Source organism: Hippocampus bargibanti, linkage group LG17 (genome assembly GCF_051943395.1).
Source record: "Hippocampus bargibanti isolate YZ-2025 linkage group LG17, ASM5194339v1, whole genome shotgun sequence".
Classification (NCBI taxonomy): domain Eukaryota; kingdom Metazoa; phylum Chordata; class Actinopteri; order Syngnathiformes; family Syngnathidae; genus Hippocampus; species Hippocampus bargibanti.
The window spans coordinates 1,593,114-1,615,266 of record NC_142750.1 but is presented as its reverse complement, the minus strand read 5'-3'; the positions used below and the strand labels follow the sequence as shown (position 1 = coordinate 1,615,266).

Here is a 22,153-nt window from a genome sequence, read left to right as displayed (position 1 = left end):
AAGCAAGCATAGTTCGCAAAAACTTTGACGTTGACCAGCGCCTTCAAGAAGGCGCTGGTCAACGTCAAAAACAACAGATAACTAGATAGCTAATAGCTAGATAGCTAGTAGCCAGCGAGACAGCCATTAGATAGCTAGCCAGATAGTTAATAGATATATAGCTAGTCAGCCAGCCAGCTAATAGATAGCTTAAAAATAGCAAATAGATAGCTCGGTAGCTAGCTAAATAACTTAGATTGAACGGAATTTACAAGCAAAAATATATATTTTAGATTCCATCATTCCTTTCAGTCTCTTTCTCAGGCTGGCTATTTAATGGCTATCTAATAGCTATCTACCAGCTGGCTACTAGCTATCTATTAGCTAGCTAGCCAGCTATCTAATAGCTAGCTATGTATTAGCTATCTATCTAGCAGCTGCTGCTCACCCACAGAAAAAAAACTTCTCCTGTGACTGTAAAGTCAACTTGAGAGTTTCGAAAGGCGCTTAGATATTGAATGTATTATTATTTTAATTATATCTACAAGTACGCGAGTGTCGCTAAGTTAAGGTATTTTAAGCGAAAGCTGTGGGCGTCTGGTTGTACTGAGGTCAATGAGCCACAGTGTGGCAGCAGCGAGCCTGTTGACTTTGTGTCACCTCAAAGTGTCTAAAAAGTTCATTATTTTCAGGGAGGGGGAGATAAATTTGCATTCTTTCTGTATCCTAACACGGTGGGCGATATGTCTACGGCGATGTTTGATACCCGGCTTGTGTCAAGTGAAGGATTTGGTGTCGTTTGTTAAAAATGGCGCACGTTTGTGATTCAACTGTAGCAGCCTTCGCACCTCCTCTCACATCGACTGTATGAGTCAGTCAGTGTGCCTCAGCTTGCGTGGACTTTCACAATCGTTTACCTCTAATCAGCTGAACTACGAGCGAGCCTCGCCGCTTTTAAGCACACGTACTTATCTCCAACAGGTTGGCCTTTCCGATGGCGGAGGTTGGTGTGCTTGTCTGTGCACCCTCTTTATCTTCCGTTTTCTCCATGGAATTGTTTTTTTTTTGGGGGGGGGGAAGTAACTCAATATATATATGTAACTCAAATAGCAAGCTAGCTAGCTAATAGCTAGGGAATAGATAGCTATTAGGCAGCGAATAGATAACTAATAGCTAGCGAATAGATAGCTAATAGCCAGTTAAGAGATAGCTATTAGCCAGCGAAGAGATAGCTAATGTTAGCTATCTGGCTATATTTGCTATCCATTAGCTAGGTCGCTAGCTATTAGCTGTCTAGCTGATTGTAAGCTGTTTGTGTTAGCTAGCTGGCTAGCTTTCTATCTATTTGAGTAACCTCCATGGTGAGTGAATGCTGGCGTGTGTGGCTGCCGCTGCTCACCGACAGAAAAGAATGATCCTGTGACTAAAGTGACCTTGAGAATTTTGAAAGGCGCTTAGAAATCAAATGTGTTATTATTATTAATAGCCAGTGAAAAGATAGATAGCTAATAGCCAGCAAATAGCTAGGAATTTTGAGAATGGACAGTGGGCACACAAACCCGGTGTAACTCACTCACTGCTGGACGATGTGGAAAAATATGTCCACTCCAGTGCCAGGGTTTTTGTCATTGTCACTCGAATTCCAGGACTCAAAGAATATTTAGTTTTAGGATGACATAAACATCCAATGTAGCGTAAGAAACCTAAGACTCTCTTCTTTCGTCAGAAACAAAGGGTTAACTCCTAAATGATATGGGTCTGGAGTTATCTGAGCTTGAAATGAGGGCAGCTGTCTAAAATTGCCAAATTTGTTTGGGTTTTGGTTTTTCATGCTTGGGTGCTGATAAAGCGCTGGCCATGGCCTCTAGCAATGTTTTTTTTCTTTTCCGCAAGGGGGCAGCATTTCCCCTTTTCCATTTTCAGTATATAATGCGAGCTCAATACTAAGAAAAAAATCTTCTCAGCGTTATTTATTTATTTATCTATTTGCTGTATTTAATAAGAATTCATGGACAAAATATAATTCATATCAGTCCCATATTTTAGGCCAGCAAAGAAGGCTTTGCAGGCCTTGACTGTCCGCCACTTCAGTATATAATGCGAGATCAATACTAAGAAAAAAATTATTCTGTTTTATTTATTTATTTATGTATCAATTTAATTTAATTTAATTTAATTTAATTTAATTGTTTTGTCTCGGCTGGTGTTGTGCAAGTGTACCAAACAAAACAAGAGTTGATCCGTTTCCCAGAGCTTTTGCGACCGACTACTTTGCATGAAGAGAGGCCAGCTGGGCTGGTCCGTGAACGCAGCACCTCCCTCTTCCTGGCTCGGACTTTCTACTTGTGTCGTGCAAGAGTCTGCTGACGGAGTTTTTGGGACCAGGACTTTCGTCTCCACGCCGCAAGCGGGTCACGCCGAGGACCACAGCCCCAAGTTCAGACTTTGAACCCGTTACTCGGTGAAAGTGGGGGTGGGGGGTAAAGTAGGCTCGGCTATTTGTTCCAAGCGATCTCACTTGTTTCGTTTGACGCTCCCCAACTCTGAAAGGAGAAACAGGCAGCATCCCAGCGGGGTCGCTCTTCGAGTCTTTATCGAGCAACAGGTTGAACCGCGGCCGAGAGAAGCAGCCGAGCTATGCCGAGTAAAAGCCAGTCCCTGCGACCGCGGCTCTGCGCGCTGGATAAAGGCGACAACGGCTACGGCTTCCACCTCCACGGGGAGAAGGGCAAAACCGGCCAGTTCATCCGCCTGGTGGAGCCAGATAGCCCGGCTGAATCTTCGGGGCTCCGAGCCGGAGACCGCCTGGTGTTTGTCAACGGGGACGACGTGGAGAACGAGAGCCACCAGCAAGTCGTGGGCCGGATAAGAGCCACTTCGGGGCGGCTGGAGCTCGTCGTGATCGACCCCGACACGGAGCAGCTGCTGAAGAAGCACAATCTTAAGTGTCTCAAGGAGTACGTCGACGACGGGGTCCCGTTGCCCTTTGACGAGGAAGAAGGAGCTGAGAAACGCCCGGACGAGGACCACGACGACGACGACAAGGGCTCGGAAAACGGAGACCAGCGGCGAACCGACGGCGTCCGGGCGGAGGTTGGTCGAGGCGGACGCTCCGGGGGGAGCTCACCCGTACCGGACGCGAACGGAGGGATTCGCCGCGACGCCGAGAGGAAGCTGAGCGTCGATTCGGACAAGGTGAGTCGCATCAGAACCGACATGTGTACAGGAAATGATTCTCACTTGACATCCCATTGACAGAGTACGGGTGGTCCAAGTACTCGTACTTTGTACTTTAATATCAATACCTGTACACACTTTTTATTTTAGATATGTATCTAAAAAAGTACTTTTGTAAAAACAAATAAACACACACAGAGATATGAAGCCAAGGACAAAATTAAGATTGTGTGTGTGTGTTTTTTTTACTGTTCATTTGATCTGTTTGGCAATGTAAATGTAAATTTCTCCACTTCGAGACTAATAAAGGAGGGTCTACTTTGATTCCTTTCATCCAAGTGATGAAAGGAATCAAAGTAGAAAAATCAAAATACAGGAGCTGCTGTAAAGGCAGCCACTCTCTTGAAGTCAAAAGAACACACACAAAAAAACTACATGACAAATAACATGACAACACAAAGGCACTTTAATATCAACTTTCATTTGTACTTTAATATCAATACACACTTTTTATTTTAGAGCAAAAACAAATAAACACACATACACATATATGAAGCCAAAGACAAAATTAAGATTGTATTTTTTTTACTGTTCATTGTATCTCATGCACATGCAATGTTCATGCACATGCAATAATAATAATACATTCAACTTCTAAGCGCCTTTCAAAACTCTCAAGGACACTTTACAGTCACAATACAGTAATCCCTCGTTTTTTTCACGTATAAATTGACAGGTATGCAATTAATGACAATATGTAGAGGTCTGCATGGTTATGCTGTAACTCAACTTCCTATCGATGCTGTCATAAAATAAGATAACCTTTATTAATCTCACAAAGGAGAAATTCCCCATTTTAAAGCAGCAAAGTGATGGAAGGATTATTTTTTTTCATCAGTAAAAACAGTTAATTCCTAAATTATATGGATCTGGAGTTATATGAACTTGAAATGGGGGAAGCTGTACAAAATACAATACAATACATCCATATTGGTTTGAGATAGCGCTTTAATAACAGCTGAAGCTTGAACAAATCGCTAACATGGAAAAAAGGGAAATGCTGCCGCCTTGCGGAAAAGACAAAACATTGCCAGAGGTCTGACCAGCGCTTTATCGGCACCCCCCGCACGTCATATTTTCAATTCCCGAATAAATTTGTGAATGGCAGTGAATGAGTTAATTACAAAAAGAAAGGTGCTTACGCTGAAATGTTCGCAGGCTTTCATCTCGATGATACGAAAGTTACATTCGTACTGTACATCTGCGTAACCATGGCAACCTGCTCGGAGCTTCCGGAGATGGCGTTGCTCTTCAAATCCTTTTTTTTTTCCTGTTACTTCAAGGACCTGACCTAGCAGGTGTGTGTGTGTGTGTGTGTGTGTGTGTGTGTGTGTGTGTGTGTGTGTGTGTGTGTGTGTGTGTGTGTGTGTGTGTGTGTGTGTGTGTGTGTGTGTGTGTGTGTGTGTGTGTGTGTGTGTGTGTGTGCGTGTGTGCATGTGGACAGCAGAATTCAGGGACAGGAAAGTCGAACAGGATGTTGGGGAAAAAAATGCCGGGCGGGTTGTGGAGCTGTCGTCGAAAAACACCGTGAGATTAAAAGAAACATGGAGACGCTGTAGTCTATGAATTAAGTTCAGTTTACCCAGTGGCGGAGCGTCAAGGCCCGCAATGCCTTCTCTGCTGTAGCTATCTATTAGCTTGCTAGTTGAATGTGCTAAGTAGTATAATGTAAAGCTAGCTAGATATTAGCTCTATAGCTATCTATCTAGCCTTGAGAGTTTTGAATGGCGCTTATAAATAGAATGTATTATTAGTAGTAGCTATCTATTAGCTCGCTAGTTGAATGTGCTAAGTAGTATAATGTAAAGCTAGCTAGCTATTAACTCTAACTGTCTAGCCTTGAAGTTTTGAATGGCTAAGTAGTATAAGCTCGCTAAAGCTAGCTAGATATTAGCTCTATAGCTATCTATCTAGCCTTGAGAGTTTTGAATGGCGCTTATAAATAGAATGTATTATTAGTAGTAGCTATCTATTAGCTCGCTAGTTGAATGTGCTAAGTAGTATAATGTAAAGCTAGCTAGCTATTAACTCTCTAACTATCTATCTATCTAGCCTTGAGATTTTTGAATGGCACTTATAAGTACAATGTATTATTATTAGTAGCTATCTATTAGCTCGCTAGTTGAATGTGCTAAGTAGTATAATGTAAAGCTAGCTAGATATTAGCTCTATAGCTATCTATCAATCTAGCCTTGAGAGTTTTGAATGGCGCTTATAAATACAATGTTTTTTAGTAGCTATCTATTAGCTCACTAGTTGAATGTGCTAAGTAGTATAATGTAAAGCTAGCTAGATATTAGCTCTATAGCTATCTATCTAGCTAGCCTTGAGAGTTTCCATGTTCTAAACGTACGCCATTTTTTAAATGTATTTTTTATGATGATCAAGTGATGAAATTGACGAAGAAGTCTTCCACACAAATACAGCGAATCGCTTAAACCCACAAATGACGACGTCGATGCATTTTGCTGACGACGCTGTTGCCGATTTTGCATCTCGCAAAACACATAAAACAATAAAAAGGTTTAACAGGTACAGATACGGGCTGGTTAAATATTAGTCAAGGTTCAAAGTAAACACCAATTCCAGCTGATAGCGTGTTTGTTAGTTTGCGCATGACTTAAGCGGCCATTGTTCGACTTTCGCGATAGCATGACATTGAGACTGTGTGTGTGTGTGTGTGTGTGTGTTGAAAATGCTGGAGTGCGTTCACAGCACACCGTAACGTACATTGAGCGTAATTTTTCGGAGAAAATGTACCGTGTGTAAGGCACACCCCCAATGAATGGTGTATTTTGGCTATCTATTAGCTCTTTATTAGCTATCCATTAGCTAGCTAGCTAGCTAGCTATTAGCTGTCTAGCTGGCTGGCTGTTAGCTACCAAGCTTGCTAGCTGTTGGCTATCTGGCTCTCTCTTAGCTATTTATTCGCGATACAATAGCTAGCTAGCTTTCTATCTATTTGAGTTACTTCCGGGTTGAATGAACGCTGGCGCGTATGGCTGCCGCTGCTCACCCACAGAAAAACTTATCCTGAGACTGTAAAGTGACCTTGAGAGTTTTGAAAGGCGCTTGTGAATGAAATGTATTAGCTATCTATTAGCTAGCTAGCTCTCTTTCTAACTATTTGACTTACTTCCTGGTTGAGTGAACGCTGGTGCATTTGGCTGCCGCTGCTCACCCACAGAAAAACTTATCCTGCGACTGTAAAGTGACCTTGAGAGTTTTGAAAGGCGCTTGTAAATAAAAATTATTATTATTATTATTATTATTATTATTATTATTATTATTATTATTATTATTATATATTCTTTTCATTTGATGCACACATTGCTTGGTGAGAATGGAGAGGGCCAAGTAGGGGTGAGTCTATTTCAGGGTGAGCAGCAATTCACCCCCCTCCACCCGGGGAGGGTGCGGCCCTCCCGCTTATTGTCCGGCCGGGGGGGTGGTGAACCTTTAGCGGAATGGAATGCGGCGGCATTGTGGACTTTTGCTCCGGTAGCGGCAAAAAAAAAAAAAAAAAAATCAACTATCACCAGAAGCGCACGTACTCCACCCGCACGCACACCCGCACACATGGACACAAGGCTCAGGTTTTAAATGCCCCGTTCGGGTTCTCAGTGACCTTTGGGCTGATGACGGTTCCAGTTGGGCTGTTGTTTGGACCAGGCGTCACTAAGACGTATTCATGACACGGCGCATTGCGATTTGCATACGCAACATTTCGACAAAATGTTTCTTTTGGTGAACGGCACTCATTTTAAATGAAATATATGATGATGATTATTATTATTATTACATATCTATTAGCTAGCTAGCTAGCTTTTTGTCTATTTCAGTTACTTCCGGGTTGAGTGAACGCCGGCGCGTGTGGCTGCCGCTGCTCACCCACAGAAAAACTTATCCTGTGACTGTAAAGTGACCTTGAGAGTTTTGAAAAGCGCTTATAAATGAAATGTATTATTATTATTATTTTAAATCCTTTGTGCGGGTTTTGTCCGGGTTTTGGTTTTTCAAGCTTAGGTGCTGATAAAGCGCTAGCCATGGCCTCTAGTAATGTTTTTTTTTCCACAAGAGGGTAGCATTTCCACTTTTTCCATGTTAGCATTTTGTTCCAGCTTCATCTATTGGTAAAGCGCTATATAAATCAATATGTATGTATTGCATTGTATTTTGTACAGCTGCCCCCATTTCAAGCTCAGATAACTCCAGGCGCATATGACTTAGGAATTAACTTTTTTTCTGATGAAAGAAGAGAGTCTAAGGTTTTCTTACGCTGCATTGAATATCGTCCTAAAACTACATATTGCGTGGGTCCTGGAATTTGAGTGACAATGACAAAAACCCTGGCACTGGAGTGGAAAACATTTTTGCACATATTCTGGGAGTCAATGAGTTAATAAGAATTTATGGACAAAATATAATTCACATTATATAGAGAAGGCCTCTGATGGACCACCACTGCTGTGAATCAATATTTATCTTATCTTGACTGGCATTGTAGGCCTACTATGTAGATTGTAACGGGAACTCTCTGGAGTTTTTGTGGCGTATGTCCCATCACAAAATGGAAGTTAGGGGACAGTAGCTTTCTTTGTTTTTCCCTCCACTGCCTGCCTGGCAGCTGGTCCATCGGTCCTGCTGGAAATCCAACACCCCACCGTCCGAGTGTATCACAAAACCTGCAATGAGGTTCACAAATGGCGACGCCATCAATATGTTTTTGGGATGTTGTTCATCTGTGTCAAAATGACACGTGAAAATCATAACCACCCACGAGCTCGCCTGATTGGTCACGTCGCCGTGTCACTGTAGCGTTATTCTTTATTGGTGATCAAAGGAGCTAAACTCGCACCCCCCCCACTCGCCCCCAACCCTCTCAATGAGGGGGCGCCAACCACAGCAGGATAAGCGAAATGGAGACTTGAAAGAATGACCAGCTGAGCGTGACAGCTTCACCGTCGCCGTAATTTACCGGCGCGGATGCAGGAGGAGGCTAATTCAAATTGTAAAAAAATAAACAAAAAAAAACACTTGGATATTTTAACTTTAACTTTAACTTTAACTTTAACTTTAATTTTTTTTTTTTTTTTTTATTATTATTATTTTTTTTTTTTATATGTGTATGCATTTGTATATGTATTTTAATTTTGTTGATTTTTAATTTTTAATTTTTGATTTTTGATTTTAAATTTTAAATTTTAAATTTTAAATTTTAAATTTTTTAGTTTTTACTCTTCACTCTTTACATTAAACAGCAGCAAATCATGTATTTATTTATTTATTTATTATATTTAAATTTTTTAGCTTATTTTCAATATTAATTGTAACGTTAATCAATCAAAATGCACATTTCAGCCTGTGAGCAACTCATGAAAAGGCCGATTCAGAGGCCATCTTGTGACTCTCGAGAATTTAAAACGAGGCTTAGTATTGTTTCGGAATCATTGGTATTCAACACAACTTCTCCATTTTGTTTGTTTTTTCTTTTCTTTTCAAATGCTTCACATTCGAAGTACACGCTCGGCTTCCGTTGCCGGGGGAGGCCGCGCTTGGGCGCTCGATGGCCAATACATTAGGTACACCTTCGCCATCACTTTGAGTCCTGTTTTGATCGGAAACGATTCGCGGTCATCTTGCCGGTAAATTTCGTCCTGTTGTTGACAAACAAAGCAGCAGAGGACGGTGAAAACATGCCCTGCGAGATAGTGAGTGAAGGATTAGAAGTGGATTAGGAAAATAATCACTCAGTTGCCGCCTTAATTGGATTACGTGTCCTCCCAGATGTTGTCTGATCCCAAACAGGACATATTGTGGTTCCTCTCACTTGTTTGTCTTCCATTTCCCGACTTCCTTGTTGTTTACACCTGATCAGAAAAAAAAACAACCAAAAATGCTACTTCATGGTATTTAGAGTGGTTTATTTTTCATTTGTATTATTTAATATTAATTATTAAATTTGAATTTTTCAATGTACATATTTGTTTTATTTTTATTTTACATTTTTATGGTTTATTTTTAATTTTTTTAATTTTAATTTTTTTAAATGTTTTATTTTTCTATTTTTGTATTTTTCATTTTATTTTTATTTTTATTTTTAAAATTAGTTATTCATTTTTAATTTAAGATGTTTAAATGTACTTTTAAAAAAAATATTAAATAGTAGATTTAAAAATGTTTATTTTGAATTGTTAATTTTTATTTTTTTAATGTATATTTTTAACTTTCTACATATTATTTTGTTTTAAATGTTATTCGTATTTTGTATTTTTAATGTTAAATGTACAATTTCATTTATTTTTTAGTTTTTAGTGTCATTTGTATTTTTAATTTTAATATTATTCATTTTTAATTTTGTACGCTAAATTTTTGTTTAATTTATTTTGTATTTTGTATTTACCTTTGTGGGTTTTTGTAGGCTCGCCAAAGTCCACTCTGGCCTTTCTGGAGCAATTTTTAAGCTCCTTCGCGAGCGTCAATCTAACTTGTGAAAAGTGGTGGTCGTTAGCAGATTTTTTTGGGCACTACGATGTCAATTTTCAGTCGACGGGAAGTGACAAAATGGCCGCCTCATTGTTTGGGAGTGGAAAAAAAATGACTGTGCGCACCTTCAAATTTCTAACTTTGAGGCTATTTATGCAACATCGTTTACAAAATAATGGCGGCGTTTGTTGTTACGCAAGGTCACAGCTCAGTTTCACCGTGATGACACAATAGCGCACGCTAGTAGCGCTTTGACGCACCTCGTCACAGATAAAAACAAACAGATTAGCTGGCGGCTAATTGGACATATTGACTTTTGCGGCTGACTGGATGTGCTTCGTCTTCCTGTAAGGCGAGAAGGGCCGACAAGCACGTTTACTCGTGCGATTGGACGGACGGCGTCAATAGCGCCGCGAGGCACTTTCGCAGAAGGGTGACAAATGGCAGGCAATCGCTTTAGTGTAATGATTGACCTGCTTTGTTGAAAGTCCACCGTGCTTATCGGGTACGTATCAGATTAGAGCAAAACATTTCACGCCTTCTGTGACGTATTGTGTCATTGCTATTGCTAAACTCACTGCTAACTGACAACTGAACAAGTTGTAAAGAAAAAAAAATCTGCTGTTCTTTTAGCGTCAATATTAAATTGTTTTCATTGGTTGAAAACAGTGCTAACGGGTTGATATAAGTACTAACCTGATACCGAATCTCGCGCACACTCATTTGGTGTAAAATTGATCGATCGGGTAGGAAGGCAAAAGCGCAGTCGTTCCTGTTCCAGCTCAAACAACCGCGATCTCAGTCAACGAGACGAAAACGCCACGAATTGACAGTTTCTAGCTACCTAGCTACCTAGCTATTTGCTATTTATTAGCTAGCTAGCTGGATACCTAGCTAGCTATATATTTTCTATCTATAAGCTAGCTAGCTAGCTATCTATCTATTAGTTATCCATAAGCTATCTATCTAGCTAGCTATTTATTAGTTATCTATTAGCTAGTTAGCTAATTTTCTATCTATTTGAGTTATTCCGGGTTGAGTGAATGCTTGCGCATGTGGCTGCCGCTGCTCGCCCACAGAAAAACTGATCATGTGACTGTAAAGTGACCTTAAGAGTTTTGAAAGGCGCTTGGAAATTAAATGTATTATTATTATCAAACATGCGTATCATACCTCTGAAGATGGAGGTTACTGATTCGCTGTGGCGACCCCTTGAAGGGAAAAGCCGAAAGGAAAAGATTATTAAAAAAAGATTATTATTATTATTATTATTATTATTATTATTATTATTATTATTATTAGTATTAGTATTATTATTAGTATTATTATTGTTGTTGTTGTTGCTATTATTATCATTATTATCATTATTATCACTTACTACTATTACTACTACTATTATTATTATTATGATTATTATTACTATTATTATTATTAATATTATTATCATCATTATTATGATGATAATGATTATTCTTATTCTTATTCTTATTCTTATTCTTCTTATTATTATTATTATTATCGTTATTATTATTATTATTATCGTTATTATTATTATTATTATTATTATTATCGTTATTATTATTATTATTATCATTATTATTATTATTATTATTATTATTATTATTATTATTATTATTATTATTATTATTATTATTATTATTATTATTATTGTTGTTGTTGTTGTATCTTCCTGACGGAGGGCAGTCGATCGGTCGCACTGACAAAAAGGTTATCCCGACTTCCAAGTTCTTTCTGATCGCTCGATGTCAAAATCCAGGAAGATGTTCTAGGCTAAATAAAGAAGCCGACTTCATCCATCTTTGCAACGGAAGGGAGGAGCGGGCGTTGAGGAGGCTTTTTTTTTTTTTTTCCTGGATGACAATAACCCATCCTGCCTGGGTGGAATGGCGGGAGGATTGAGAAGAGTTGATTGGAGGTCAACGCCCAGAAGCCATTGTCCTCTTTCCACTCCCCGAAAAGCACCGGAGGTGGTCCCTTCCTCAAGTGCCCCTTTTGCTTTTACCCCTCCTCCAAACTTCCCCAGCCAATCGCATGCTTCCATTGCAGAAGCACTTCCTTCCTGGCGAATGTCAGCAGGACTCAACGGGAATTTTTCGTGTTGTCGTGGACTGTTTTATTTTTCTGTTACATTTTTTATGTTTTTTTTATGTTTTATTTTTGTATTTTTCATTTTATTTTTATTTTTAAGATGAGTTATTCATTTTTAATTTAAGATTTTTAAATGTACTTTAAAAAAATATTAAATGGTAAAATTAGAAATTGTTTGAATGGTTAATTTTTATTTTTGTTTTATTTTTTATGTATATATATTTTTATATTTTATTTTATATATATTATTTTGTTGAAAGTGTGATTCGTATTTTTTATTTTTTCATGTTTATTATTAATTTCAAAAGTTTAAATGTAGAATTGTATTTATTTTTTAGTTTTCATTTGTCATTTTTATTTTTATTTTTAATATTCTTCATTTTTTTTGTATTTTTTATTTTATTTTATTTTTATTTTTAAGATTAGTTATTCCATTTTAATTTAAGATTTTTAAATGTACTTTTTTAATATTAAATGGTAAATTTAAAAATGTTCATTTTGAATTGTAAATTTTTTTATGTATATTTTTATTTATTTATTTATTTTCTATAGATTATTTTGTTTAAAATTTTTAATGTTAATTACTAATTTCAAGTTTTTGCAATTGTATTTCTTTTTTATTTGTATTTTTATTTTTATTTTTATTTTTATTTTTATTTTTATTGTTTTTGAATATTATTCATTTTTAATTTTGTAGTGTACTTTTTTATTTTTATTTTGTACGCGTGAACACGCGTGTGCGCGTTTGACCTGGGGATCCTCTTCATGCTAACCGATTCCCTGGCGTTCTCGCTCCTCTTTGTGCCTCTTGTTCTTCACAGGCGGTGGCCCGCGATCGGAGAAATTACAATTCCATCGACCCTGTCGTACGCACACACATCCCACGTCTTCAAATATCCGCATTGTCTCCTTTGCCCTCTCTACAGGAAGCGACCCCCGAGCTGCGACCACGCCTGTGCGTGATCCGGCGAGAGGCCAACGGATATGGCTTCAACCTGCACAGCGAGCGGTCGCGGCCGGGCCAGTACATCAGAGCTGTGGACCAAGACTCCCCGGCGGAGAGGGCGGGACTTCAGCCCAAAGACAGGATCGTCCAGGTACTTATTGACCACTTGCAAAGTGTCCCCGATATCCATTTCTTTTCAAGTTGACTATGAAAAATGACAAAATGGCAGCAAGTCACTAGCTAATCATAATTTGCGAAAACTGCTCTGATTTTAGTGTGTGTATATATATATATATATATATATATATATCAAATGTTTTAATGTAGAATTTTATTTATTTTTTAGTTTTCATTTGTCATTTTTATTTTTAGTTTTAATATTATTCTTTTTTTTTTGTATTTTTCATTGTATTTTTATTTTGAAGATTAGTTATTCCATTTTAATTTAAGATTTTTAAATGTACTTTTTTAATATCAAATTGTAAATTCAAAAATGTTCATTTTGAATTACGTCTGTGTCATTTTGAATTGTTAATTTTTATTTTTTTGTTTTTTTATGTATATTTTTATTTGTTTATTTATTTATTTTCTATATTAAAAATGAATAATAACAAATACCATATATACGACTGAGAGCTTACACAGATGTATAATTTGTGTAGTTTTACTGCTTATTTAGTCGAAAATTATGTTTTATGGTTACTTGGAAACAAATTATTCTCATTTTTAACGCTTTCCTATGGGAAATTAATGTTTGGAAGACACACTTTTCCCCTTAAACACACTTTCTGGGAACCAATTAAGTTCGTAAGCTGAGGTATGACTGTATTCTTTTTTTGTTTAATTTCAAATTCAGACTGGCGTTTCATTATTCATATAAAGTGTAAAAATAACTCCAGAAATAAAGCGTCTGTCTAACAATATGGACAAAGACGGAGAAGTCTCAGGGATTTTTCACAGTGGTCCCCAAAGAGGGGCCCCTAGACAGCTTCACCACCCACTGAGGATTTGGCTTTGAGGGGGAGCCGACCGCCATTGTTGCCGCTATTACTGGCCGACTTGCTATTGTCCAGCTTCCTCTGTGGGACCAGCTTAGACAAGCAGGTCCACCCTGTGACGTCATCTCACAAACATACGCTCGGAGACATTTCTCACATGTTTTCCCATGGCCAAAACTCACATGAGTTACTAAATTGTCCAAGTTGATGTTTGAAAGAATGCGAGTCCATGAAATGTGTGTTCGAACTCCGCATTTCCTGACAACGTCATAATGGATGGTCGTAAGTGTATGGTCGTAAGTGGTAGTGATGGTCGTAAGTTGAAATACATTCATAATAGAGTTGAATAGAGACTCGGAGGCTAAAGAACTAACTATCTATTACCTATATATTAGCTGGCTTGCTAGCTATCTAGCTAGCTATCATTTAGCTATCTAGCTGGCTAGGTAGCTATCTATTAGTGACTGTAAAGTGACCTTGAGAGTTTTGAAAGGTGCTTATAAATAAAATGTATTGTTATTATTACTGTATCTATTAGCTAGCTAGCTTTCTATCTATTTGAGTTACTTCCGGGTTGAGTGAACGCTGGCGCTACTCACCCACAAAAAAAAGCTTATCCTGTGACTGTAAAGTGACCTTGTATTATTATTATTATTATTATTATTACTGTATCTATTAGCTAGCTAACTAGCCTTCTATCTATTTGAGTTACTTCCGGGTTGAGTGATTATTATTATTATTATTGTTATTCTTATTATTGTTCTACGTTTGTGTGTCCTCAGGTGAACGGTGTTGCGGTGGAGGGCAAAACGCACTCCGAGGTGGTGGCGACCATCAAAGCCGGCGGCGACGAGGCCCGCCTGCTCGTGGTCGACCCAGATACCGACGCCTTCTTCAAGAGGTGCCGAGTGATCCCCACCTCGGACCACCTGACCGGTGAGAAGACACCACGCCCCTTCGCGCAGAATTTCACCGTTGGAAAAAAAGACATTACTGTGTGTCTTTTTCATGAGAGCGATCAAAAAAGTCGCTACTGTACTTTGAATTTATCTATCTTTCTGTCTGTCTGTCTAGCTAGTTGTCTAGCTAGCTGTCTCACCCTCTCTCTCTATCTGTCTCTATCTCTCGCTCGCTCACTCGCTAGCTAGATATCGCGATAAATAGCTGGCGAGATATCGCGATAAATAGCTATCTAGCTATTTATCTCGATAGCTAGCTAGCTATTTGTCTCGATGTCTAGCTAGCTATTTATTTAGCTAGCTATTAATCTCGATATCTAGCTTGCTATTTATCATGATATCTAGTGATATATTTTTCTCGATATCTAGCTAGCTATTTATCTCAATATCCAGCTAACTAGCTCGCTAGCTTTCTAGCTATCTAACTATCTATATATCTGTCTGTCTATATGTCTATCTGTCTGTCTGTCTAGCTAGCTAGCTGGCTCGCTGTGTATATACCGAGCTAACTAGGTGTCTGTCTGTCTGTCCGTCTGTCTTTTTGTGTGTTTGCGACTTTATTTATTAATTAATTAATTAATTGTTGTTTATTTCTGTTGTGTTTTTGCTGACCAATCCCCTAGGGGGCGCTTCAGCACAGTCACGCACGTGTTTGTGCATGTGGCTGTGTGTGTGAGTGTGTGTGTGTGTGTCCAAATTGTGCAAGTCTTCTACATGACAAGGTAGTCATGCCAGCTGTTGTCATGGCAACTCAGTAGACAAAGTCAAGAAAGGCACTTCATCAAGAAAACATTTATTTAAGCGACGCGCCGCATTGTGATCATGGCCGGGCCCCCCCCCCCCCCCCCCAAGCGGTGCCCAAACCACCGGTGGCTTCATGGAACGGCCGTGCTAATGTTTCATAAACTTTTGGGATGTTTCCGTGACAGTCGCCGCTTGCTCGCTCTTTGATTAAAACTACAAGTGCACTGCGGGGAAGATATTCCAGCGAGGTGTTTCCCGGGTAACCGGCTGTTTTTTCGCACGCTGCCTACTCGGAGGGCACCTGCCTACGCTGACTCTTAACTCCACTGCCCTCACACGTACATACACACATACACATTCACACAAACATACACATACACACACGCATACACGTACACATACACATACACATACACATACACGTACACATACAAATACACATTGATATTCACACACACGTGCGCACACACATACACACATTCACATAGGCATTCACACACAAATAGACAGACACACACATTGACATTCACACACATACATACAGACACACACACACACACACACACACACATTGACATACACACGCATACATACACACACACATACACACATACACATAGACATTCACACACACACACACACACACACGCACATTCACATTCACACACATACAGGTACATACACACACTTATACACGCCCACGTATACACATACATACACATAGACATTCACATACAAATACACATACATACACACACAGATACACACATCGATAGACATACACACATACATACATATACACACATATACACATAGATATTCGCATACACATACACATTCACACCCAAATACACACTCACGGACACATTTGCACACACACATGCACATAGACACTCACACACATACACACAAACACACACTGGCCAGCCTGCACCATTGTTTGGTTTCCAAGGAGTTCACTCCGAGTGGCCTCTCAGCCTAAAGCTGCACGGAGACATGGAGAGGCTCTTTTCTAAAACAAGACACACACACACACACACCCAAATAATAATCCAGCACACACACGCAACTCGCGTGCATAGACGGGTTGGCACAGATTAATACTGAAGGACGAGCTATTTATTATCTCCTTTCATAGACCGTCAACCGCCGTGTAACGACACCCGAAAAATGGAAGGTAAGCGATGGCTGAAATCCAAAGTTTGGTATATTAGAAGCAACGTAGGAGTCGAGCAGCGAACATCTCGCTGAAGATGAACCGCGTGTGAATAATAAATGAGGCGTTCGGGGCCTGTGGGATGTAATCGAGTCGTCATCGGCGTTCTTCCAGGCGAACCGAGTGGTTGACTTTCTGGCGTACGACCTGGAAGTGAAAGTTGTGACGTTTGTGTCCTTTTCTGTGTCTTCAGGTCCGTTACCCGAGCCCGGCGTCAATGGAGGAATGGATGACAAGGTAAGACTCTGGTAAAAATCTGTTATTTTGACCGAGAAGTGGCGTTCTGATGACTTTTTAACTCCTTCACTGCCAGACGACATGTGCCAAAAACGTGTCCACTCCAGTGCCAGGGTTTTTGTCATTGTCACTCCAGTTCCAGATCCCACAGAATATTGACTTTTAGGACTACATAAACATCGCTACCTACATGACATGGCTATCTAGCTATAATACAGTAAAGTCTCGTTATATCGATATCGGATATATCGATAGTCCCGGTTATATCGATACTATTTCTATGCACGCACGGAGAAAATTACATGCAAACAGGGTCGGATATATCGATAGTCCCGGTTATATCGATATTTTTTCGGACTCCCTTGAATATCGATATAACGAGACTTTACTGTAATACATTTTATTCATAAGCGCCTTTCAAAATTCTCAAGGTCACTTTACAGTCACAGGATAAGTTTTGTGGGTGAGCAGCGGCAGCCACACACGCCAGCGTTCACTCAACCCGAAAGTAACTCAAATAGATAGAAAGCTAGGTAGCTATCTAATAGATAGCCAATAGATAGCCAGCTAGACAGACAGCTAGCTAGATAGCTCTTTAGCTAATAGATAGCCAGATAGCTAGATAGCCAGCGAGGTAGATCGCTAGGAGACTAGCTAGCTAGCCAGCTAGGTAGCTAGATAGCTAGCCATCCTGGTAGATGGCTAGATAGCCAGCTAGGTAGGTAGAAAGCTAGATGGATAGCCAGCCAGATAACATAGATAGCTAATAGATAGCAAATAGATAGCCAGCTAGGTATCCACGAACTATACAGCCAGCTAGGTAGCCAGTTAGCTAGGTAGTCAGATAGCTAGGTAGCCAGCTAGGTTGCTAGGTAGCCAGTTAGGTAGCTAGCTAGATAGCCAGCTAGATAGCAAATACAGTACAATACAACACATACATATTAATTTCTATAGCACTTTAACTTTAGCACTCATCAATTCGTGGATGGCAGCGAATGAGTTAATCATCAAGTTCCACTCGGACTGGATGTTCTTTCCTGTGATTGTCTTCAGTGCACGTAGAGAAGGCTCCACCCTAAATGCTTTTTTTTTTTTTGTTTTAAGCAGCAAAAGAACATTCGAAAATAACACTACTAGGTTCTACAAGGCTTTCAGCAAAAAAATACATCGTTTTGGTTGACTTGGTAGGAATAGTTTGAGTAACAAGCTAGCGGAAAGTTTGATGAGCCACCATGTCAACCAAATACGAAGGTTCTCGACGGTTACGTAACTTGGACCGATTATAAACCGGAACGGTTTATAATCGGTCCAATCATGTGGTCAGGTGGACTTTAGAACTGGGGTGTTGCTTTGGGTTAAAAATTCTCGAAGTTGAATAAGTTTTACAAGCTCATGTTTAGTGGGCCATGTTTGCTCCAATGCAAAGTCCTTCCAAAAGTTGTCACCTCAGCTCGTTTGGGGCTAACGAGTGCCGTAAAATGACGAAACGTGACTTTTTCGACATAGAATCTTCATAGGAATCACATGTGGCGGCGTTATTTTGCTTTTTCCCCTAATGAATTGCAGTTCAAGCACGCAGATGCTTGAAATAAGTGTTCTATCCCCATGCTGTCATTTCCACAACCTCATTCAGAATGATTTTATCGTCCTTATGTCTTCTTTTATATGAGCGTTTTAATGAAGTGATTATTTTAAATAGCCTTGCCAGCCGTTACCAACGCAGGGCTTCTCCCGTGTGGCGAAATCTGGTACTACACGTTTGGAAATGACTCGCGGTGAATAGAATTCTCAAACAAAACCACTAAAATCGCATAAATGTTTCTTTTCTGTACTAGTACAGATTATATTTCCAATATTTGCAGGGATGCATATGATATACTTTTGTTAAAATAGCTAAAGAAACAAATTTCGTTCAACGGCAATTGAAAACAGTTCGTTTTTCCTTCAGAGGTTTTAACTTTCGTCGTCTGCCATTTTGCCTGATCGATATCGAGCCATATCGCCTTGCATTTGTTTCGGTACGTCCTTGAGAGTTTTGAAAGGCGCTTAGAAATTAAATGTATTATTATTAAGTCGTAGGAAAAGCATATTTCGGGTTTTTCCGTGATCCGCCGGAAACTACCGAAAGGGCTAATCGAATACAGAAGCCATTTACCCATGGTGCATTGCAGTGTTTACATCGAACATGGCGGATGGCCGCAATATGGAGCGTGAGAACAGGAGTAAAACTTTAAAAGACATTAAAAAAGGCAGCAAACAAACATTGTCGTTTTTTAAGAAACAACTGAATAAGTCCGCGGAATGTAGTGGTATCAGCCTGCGTGTTTTTGGTATTTTAGATGCTGTAAAACGTTTTTCTGAAGTCAGTTAGGAAACAAAAAACATGGTGTCGGTTGTCCCTTAAGTTTCCCAGATGCATCCCTGTATTTGTGTCGCCAGGTGAACGGCAGAGGCGCAGAGAGGAACTCCAAGACGTCGGTCAGCCCTTCGCCCTCTAACGCCTCATCCGACGCATCGCTCACAACCACAAGCACCCCACCCGATGTAGGTCTTACGGAACATATCCAAAACCGGGAGGGACAATAAACACCTTTTCTTTTATACAGTTGAATGATTTATCCGCCTCTCCTACAGGGCATGGCGACGGAGGCCATCCCAGCACTGAACATGAGCCTTCAGCAGGTGAAGGAGCTGGCCCATCAGAAACGCTCCAATAAGAGAGCCCCGGCCATGGACTGGACCAAGAAAAATGAACTATTCAGCAACCTATAGGGTTGAACCGACACACTGCTACTACTACTATTATTAGTACTACTACTACGAGAACGACAACACCATTTTGTGTTGCGGTGATTCTCTTGAGCATCAGCAATGCCCTTTTTTAAAGACGCATCCGTGTTATAAACATTCCATAAATCCTTGCATTTCTATTTGTGATAAGATGGTCTGCAAAATGATCTCATTTTTATTAAATAATTCCAAATTTCAGTGATACCTTGGTTTACGAACCCCTACTCACTTTTCGGTTTACGAACGTTAAATTTATAAAAAATTTACCTTGGAATATGAGCTTAAACCTTAAAGAGACAGGCAGACGACAGAGAGAGAATGAGCAATTGGATTGAAAACAGTGAAATTTGGACTCGTTTCAACTTTGATAGTTCAAAGGCAGAGTGTAGACTGCAAGGTTAAAATATCCCATCAATCAGGCTTCACAAATAACCCGCACAAGCCATCTGTACACTTGATGCAAAAAAAAGCTATCAACCCAGCTAAACAGAACACAATTGATGAGGAACTAGGTAAAATTATCACAGAGAAAGCACCTACAAGGGATCATTCCTCAAGATGGTGAAAGAAGAAGACTACGTTCTTCATCAAGTGTTTAATGCTGATGAAACCGGCCACTCCATTCCATCAAGCCATCAACGACCACCACAAAGGTAAATAAAACCACTTTATTATACTGTACAGTTTATTTCTTTCATTATAATACCATAGCACATTTATTATACATAAAATAAGGTACATTTTATGTCGTTTTAAGGCTTGCAAAATTAAATTACAAAGTAGAAAATGATGTTTTATGGGGACCTGGGAACGGATTGTTCTCATTTTAACGGTTTCCTATGGGAAATTATTTTTTGGGCTACACTCTTTTCGCCTTACACACTGTCTGGGAACCAATTAAATTCCTAAGCCAAGGTATCACTGTATTTAATAAAAATTCACGGACAAAACATAATTAACATCAGTCCGTGAGTCACATATATTTATGCCAGCAGAGAAGGCCTTGCAGGCCCTCACGGTCCACCACTGATCGTTGAAGGCGGTATCGCCTGTCTATTGTCTCCCCCAAATTTAATTTACCGTCCCGGTTTACCACTTAGCTACTAGCTTAGCAGCAAGCGAATAGCATGAGAGAAGGCTTTGCAGGCCTTGACGACCCGCCACTACATGCTACTAACCGTGAAAGACGTTGGAAATGGGTGCACGTGTGTGTTTCGGATGCTTCGCCCTCTCACACTGACAATCAGTTTAGTTTATCGGATAATCAGACAGAGCGGATCAAACGTCTTGAAAGTGGATTTCCGTACTCTCTTTAATTAACAATCTTTTTTAATGGGAATATTTGCTTCGAATAACAACACATCTGATTCCATGTTAGCACAATTTTATGAGATTTTCGAAGAGACGTCGGGGTTGGTGACAGGGTGAATGTCATTGGTGTGCTTTGTGAATGGTTTTTTAACCGCTATGAAAAAATAAAAAACAAAAAAAGCGCACTGATAGCTTTAAACGAGACTCATTTTAAAAAGGGGCTTCTTATTGTGTATATATATATATGATATCATGTATATTTTTTTCTTTCCATTTTTAATAGAATCAACTCCAAAATGAAAGTTTAAATCGTGATTCGCGTCTTTTAGTCTGTGATTGTCTTATCTGCTCATTAAAAAAAAAAACATTGTAAAATGTTTATTCACTCCGAGAGATTTGTAGTTTGTTTAAAATCAGTTTTGTTTTCATCAATGTTTGCGCTGCGGTCCAGAATTGCGATTATTTTATTTTCTAAACGAAAGATGGACTCGTGTGAAATTGTTGTACAAGCCAACCTTTGTAAGGAGGGTGTGAAATGTCTCTATTGTAATAAAGCATTATCTTATGAGCGCCATGTTCATTTACATAATTTAATAATAATAATAATATATTTTTTTTAAACACGTACCTTTCAAATCTCTCAAGGACACTAAAAACAAGCACAAAAAAACGACAGATAAAATCATAAATAATAAAAGAAAAGATAAAACGACACAGAATACAATTTTGAATAGGTGGGTTTTATGATGGGATTTAAATAAAGAAGAATGTTTAATTTCTGTCACATTTCTTCTTCAATGAAATAATAATAACAATACATTTCATTTCTACGCGCTTTTCAAAACTCTCAAGGTCACTTTACAGTCACAGGATCCGTTTTTCTGTGGGTGAGCAGCGGCAGCCACGTGCACCAGCATTCATTCAACCCGGAATAACTCAAATAAATAAAAAAACTAGCCAGCTATTAGATGGGCAACAATAGCCAGATAGCTATCTAGCCAATAGATAGCCAGCTAGCAAGCTAATGTCCTTGTAATTACTCGTCAGAGATATTTTAAAGGCATCCAGTTTTTCTTTTTTTCCCCAAGCAACAAGATTTATGAATATTTGTTTTAAACTGGAAAAAAATTGTTGAATTAAG

General features: G+C 39.1%; 1 protein-coding gene across 1 annotated transcript; it reads left to right on the top strand.

The window, feature by feature from the left end:
• The first annotated feature begins 2,331 nt into the window (after positions 1-2,331).
• nherf1b (NHERF family PDZ scaffold protein 1b) lies at positions 2,332-21,580 on the top strand. The gene is made up of 6 exons (XM_089018651.1): positions 2,332-3,174; positions 12,738-12,908; positions 14,538-14,691; positions 16,868-16,911; positions 19,351-19,455; positions 19,546-21,580. Exons 1-6 carry the CDS (start codon positions 2,617-2,619, stop codon positions 19,681-19,683), a joined length of 1,170 nt encoding a protein of 389 aa, XP_088874777.1. The 5' UTR covers positions 2,332-2,616; the 3' UTR covers positions 19,684-21,580.
• Positions 21,581-22,153: the final 573 nt, after the last annotated feature.

Coding starts and splice junctions, on each gene's coding strand:
- nherf1b (XM_089018651.1), top strand. CDS start 2,617: ATGCCGAGTAAAAGCCAGTCCCTGCGACCGCGGCTCTGCGCGCTGGAT. Junction 16,912..19,350: donor ATGGAGGAATGGATGACAAG/GTAAGACTCTGG, acceptor TTGTGTCGCCAG/GTGAACGGCAGAGGCGCAGA. Junction 19,456..19,545: donor CCACAAGCACCCCACCCGAT/GTAGGTCTTACG, acceptor CCTCTCCTACAG/GGCATGGCGACGGAGGCCAT.